This window comes from Belonocnema kinseyi, chromosome 1 (genome assembly GCF_010883055.1).
Source record: "Belonocnema kinseyi isolate 2016_QV_RU_SX_M_011 chromosome 1, B_treatae_v1, whole genome shotgun sequence".
Taxonomy (NCBI): Eukaryota; Metazoa; Arthropoda; class Insecta; order Hymenoptera; family Cynipidae; genus Belonocnema; species Belonocnema kinseyi.
The window spans coordinates 141,306,025-141,310,780 of NC_046657.1; the positions used below are offsets into that span (position 1 = coordinate 141,306,025).

Sequence of the window (4,756 nt, forward strand, 5' to 3'; positions counted from 1 at the left end):
ATTTGTTGTAGATTTGATCAAGAACCGAACTTTAAAGAATAGAATCAAAGTCAATGGCTCAATGTCTCAGTATGGCTTTGTTGTGAGATTCTGTTTTTAAATATAAAAAAAAAACTTTTTTCTACAATGAACTAAAATTTCTTTTTGGCCTTCATTTTTGAATAAAGGCTTTTTCAAAAAATACTTTTGATTAATGGAAAGGGTTCGAAAGTGTAGTGGGACAACATGTTTATATTTATTTTAAAAGAGTGATTGATCGACTACATAAATAGTATCTGAACCATACTCACAAATTTAACCTCCCACCCCTCCCCTGATAAATATTGATTCCACTTGAGCAATAATACGCCACTATGCGTGAAAGTTTTTGCGCAATCCTATATCAGAGAATCTTGGCATACCGGTAGTTCAAAAATTCCATAACTACCAAAATTTACTCATAGATTCTGAACTTCGAATGTGTCTTTGGTGCAAAAAATTGTAGAACTCCGAGTCCGACGGATCATATAGCGCTCGGGTCCACGAATTCAACTTAGAAACGCATGTGTCCTAGCTTGGCCCCTAAAGCGATCATCACCTATTCACTTCAGCTGAAAAATATTCTTCAATGTATTGTAGAATCCTAATTTTTGAACTAATTGCAAAGAGAACGAGTTGTGTTCCAAATTTGAATTTCGAACTGGATCCAGGATTAATCATAGCTTTCGGGCTTCGGGTTAGGTCGGGCTTATGAGCATCTAAGATAAGCCTGCAAGTCCAAGTCTAACCCGAAGTCAAATTACGCACCCCTACTAAACTCTTAACTGTGGTTGATAAACATTAATTAACACGCCATAATTATACATATCTTTAAAGCATTGCAGCTTTAACTTACAGCGTTTCTTTTATTATAATCGCTTTTCAAGTAGCACTCAATTTACCCAATTCTGTTAGCTTCCAAACTCCCCTGTCTAAGTCTTGTAGATTTTACTAATCAGACAAAAAATTTTATTTGTAGACCGAGATCGAGGTGGATACGGAGTGCACTGACAACTTACTGTGCGTAAACAACAACAATAATAATAATAATAACAACAACAACAATGTTCAGAATATTAAAAAAAGTGGTAGCATCATCAATGGCAATGACAGTAATGATGGATTGGAAATGGACTGTGGTGGTTGCGGAGAAAGTGTACGGGAGCGAACTGTCTTGTGCGTAGGGGGTCGCACCTGGCACTCTAGATGCCTGAAATGTTGCGCCTGTGCAAGACCGCTACACGATCAGCATTCCTGCTTTCTTCGTGGCATGCGACTCTACTGCAAGCACGACTACGCTTTGTAAGTATCACCTTTTAATTCCCTATTCAAAGGGGGCGGATCGGAATTTGTAGGCACTCATTTTTGCAGTAAAATTATTTTGTTAAGTCAACGAACATGATTGGACAACATTGTGAGCAGACATAACTCTAGACCAAAGGGAAAGAAATAATTTATAGGTTTCATTTTATTAGTATAGTTCCAGTATTTGAAATTTAAAAGAAAAGCTAATTAATTAATCAAAAATAGTACTCCCTTCACTCTGGATATATTTAAAAGTAACAAGAAAGTTGCTTCATTCGTAAATCGCAGATTCTTGTTGAAACATTTGAAGCACGCAAATTTACTTTAAGTGACGAGTTTCCTGTTATATCGAAAACTTGGTTGTACGTGAAAGACGAGGCAAAAATATCGGAAAAGAGAAATCCAGACTTGTAAATAAGATATTTTGTGACGAGTCACTCACCTGCAATCCCCATCCATTATGGATTGATCCAACCTAAGGGTGTGGGTAGGATCGATAGGAGTCGAGATATCATTTATGAATTTATCACGCGTTTTTTACCTTGGATCTAGTCAAACAGATGATTTCGTATGGATGCGCTCCCGTGGTAATCGGCCGATATCTACAAAGTATATTCTTAGACGCGCTAGTGTGTGGATATCGACGAATTGGTATTCTGCAGGCCTAGCTCAGAACCGAGATTTAGAGATTTCTAAAAGAAGATCAGGCTATTCAAAAACTTGATTGATAGGTCTTATTTCTAGAATTTCTATCCAATATTCAAAGGTTCGCAAAAAAAAAGGATTACATAGAATAGAATTGAATAAACTTGCTAACAGTCCTGCCAATTTTAGAAGACTTCTTAACTTTTCATAATTTTACGAGAGTGCAGAAGTAGATGGTAGATATAGATAAACTCCCACATAAGGTATGAAAAAGACTATCCGACGTCGCCGTTGGGTGATTAATGCTTTTTGATGCAGGCGTCTTCTCAGGACCGCACATACGGCTGGCTATTCACGTCAACGTGTATCGATACGTGAACTGGGGATGCGAGTCACGTCGATGTACACGGTACAGTCTTACAATCACACATGTATGAAATATTAGCTGATTTCTATCCATGACATTCAAGAATATCTCTTGCAGAAACATCGTTTCACTCTACCCCGTTATTATCTGCAAATTAATACAGGGTACACGTATAAAAAAATCGAAGTTTTCATCAGAGCAGCCTATTACAACATAAAATTTCACTGTTCTCTCGAGTAGAAAACTTCTCTTAGAAATTGGAGGCATTTGAACACTTTCTGTTGCTTTCGCTTTAAAAGGCTCATCTTTATGCAGTCGATTTTTGTAAATAAAAATTCTTAAGGTTTCGGATGACTATTAAATAATATTTCCATCGCAGTCGAGTTTAGAGAACCTCTGTATGATACAATAGCAAGGGAGGTCTATGGACCTCACACGGAATCGAAGATCCTCGCTGGTATAACGGGAGTGTCGATGCGTTTTTATACGCTTGTGCGCCCGTTTGCACATGGTATAGGTGGGTGCCGAGTCACGAGTCACAAGTCAGAACTGCCGAGTGTCAGTGTCGAGAAGTGAGGAATTCGCCTCGTAAGGCTCTGACCAGCTGTAACTCCCTTGTATTCGTACGCGGTGCTGCTTTCAAGCTCAACTACCACCTTTTTACATTAATAAATACTCCCTCACATGGCTGTCAAACCCGACTTTTAATCCTTTAATCGCATTCCTTCTGTGACTTCAAGAATCTTCTCTTGATCTTCTTAGATCGCTCTAGAAACTCGTCCTTAACTACGTTTACTGGAACTTCCTTTCACGACTACAAACTCTTTATTCTCCACCTCCAATCTTAAAAATCATCAATTCCTCGGAACTGCTGCTGCAGTTTTCCATAAATCAATTCTATAGCGTGCAAAAAGAAGCAAACATTCAAAATTCCGCGGGTTGAGAACGATCGAGTTTTAATCCTTTCGTGACGTGTCGGTCCCGCCTATGAGAAGAACAAATGAATAAATTAAGGCGGGGCTGTTTGGTAGCTTGTACACGGCCCTGAAGATTTATCGGCACCAAATCTCACGAACTTGTTTTGGCTTAGTGTTTGTATACCGGAACATCGACATCCTACCTTGGAGGGTGGCGCCACTATTTATGCAAATTAATTTCATAGATACGAAGCAGATAGGTACTCCCAAAATCGAAACGGGTTAAGAGTTCCTTTTCTACTTAAATCTTCAGGGATTTATACGAACACACCATGCGGAAATCATTTAAGAAAATCAGCTTTTGGTTATTAAATGTGTAATTAGTGTATTCTTCTCTGATTGGAAAATTACTGATCTTGAACCACCTCTTTTTCGCAAGCAGACAGAAAAAAACCAGATACAGATATATGAGGAGCTGCCTGGCATCTTGATTACCATAATCGATACTTAAAAACATTGTGACTCGACAGTGATACGAGAGACACCATGCAATAACTGTAATCCCTCATGTTTCTGGCTTACCATATTTTTCCATACAATATTAGCAGAGACTGACTGCTTATTTTCACTTCCATCTTCCACTTACATTGATCTATCAAGTTTGGAATTAAATTTAAATGAATATTATAGTATTAAAGAACTGATGATTCCACAAAGTTATATCGTAATTTTTTCTTTGGTAGGACCTTCGGCGCCAAGTGTGCAAAATGTAGTCGGAGCGTAGGCGCTGGAGACTGGGTGAGACGAGCCAGGGAAAGGGTCTACCACTTGGCCTGTTTTGCTTGCGACGCTTGCTCGCGCCAATTATCAACAGGCGAACAGTTTGCTCTTCTCGATGCTCGATTGCTCTGCAAAGCTCACTACTTGGACGTGGTAGAGGGCAACAACACTAGTTCGTCAGAAGACTGCGACTCTGAACATGGTGGTAAAGGAAGCAAGTCCAAGAGGGTGAGAACAACCTTCACCGAGGAGCAACTCGCCATTCTCCAAGCCAACTTCCAACTTGACAGCAACCCTGATGGCCAGGATCTCGAAAGGATAGCCAATGTGACTGGTCTCACCAAGAGAGTCACCCAAGTCTGGTTTCAGAATTCGAGGGCGAGACAGAAGAAACACAGTGGCAAAATTAAGACGCAAAGTAAGTAACTCTTTATATAGCATCTTCAGTAATGTCAAATGTGTCTCTGTAATTTTGAGGAATGATCAGAACATTGATCCCAATTCGAAGGATGATTCTATGCTTCTCAATTAGAGAAGGAAATGTAACCTTCAGGTTACATTTGAAAAGGGTAGAGAAAGGCGCAGATAGCACGTTAGTACATTCTTTAGTGAGATAATAAATTTAGTCAATTCTGCACTGGTGCGTCTTTTCTCCAGTTTTCCCTCTTCCTCTTCCACTCACTGAAGACTTGCTTCCGTTGTTCTATCGTGTTCGGAATTAAAT

General features: G+C 39.3%; 1 protein-coding gene across 1 annotated transcript in view; it reads left to right on the forward strand.

The window, feature by feature from the left end:
• The window catches only part of LOC117170368 (LIM/homeobox protein Awh-like), a 16,349-nt gene that overhangs the window by 10,535 nt on the left and 1,058 nt on the right, over positions 1–4,756 (forward strand). The window contains exons 2-3 of the mRNA XM_033357125.1: positions 998–1,320; positions 3,996–4,450. Of these exons, the coding sequence (XP_033213016.1) occupies positions 998–1,320; positions 3,996–4,450 (778 nt within the window). The remainder of the gene's footprint in view (positions 1–997; positions 1,321–3,995; positions 4,451–4,756) is intronic.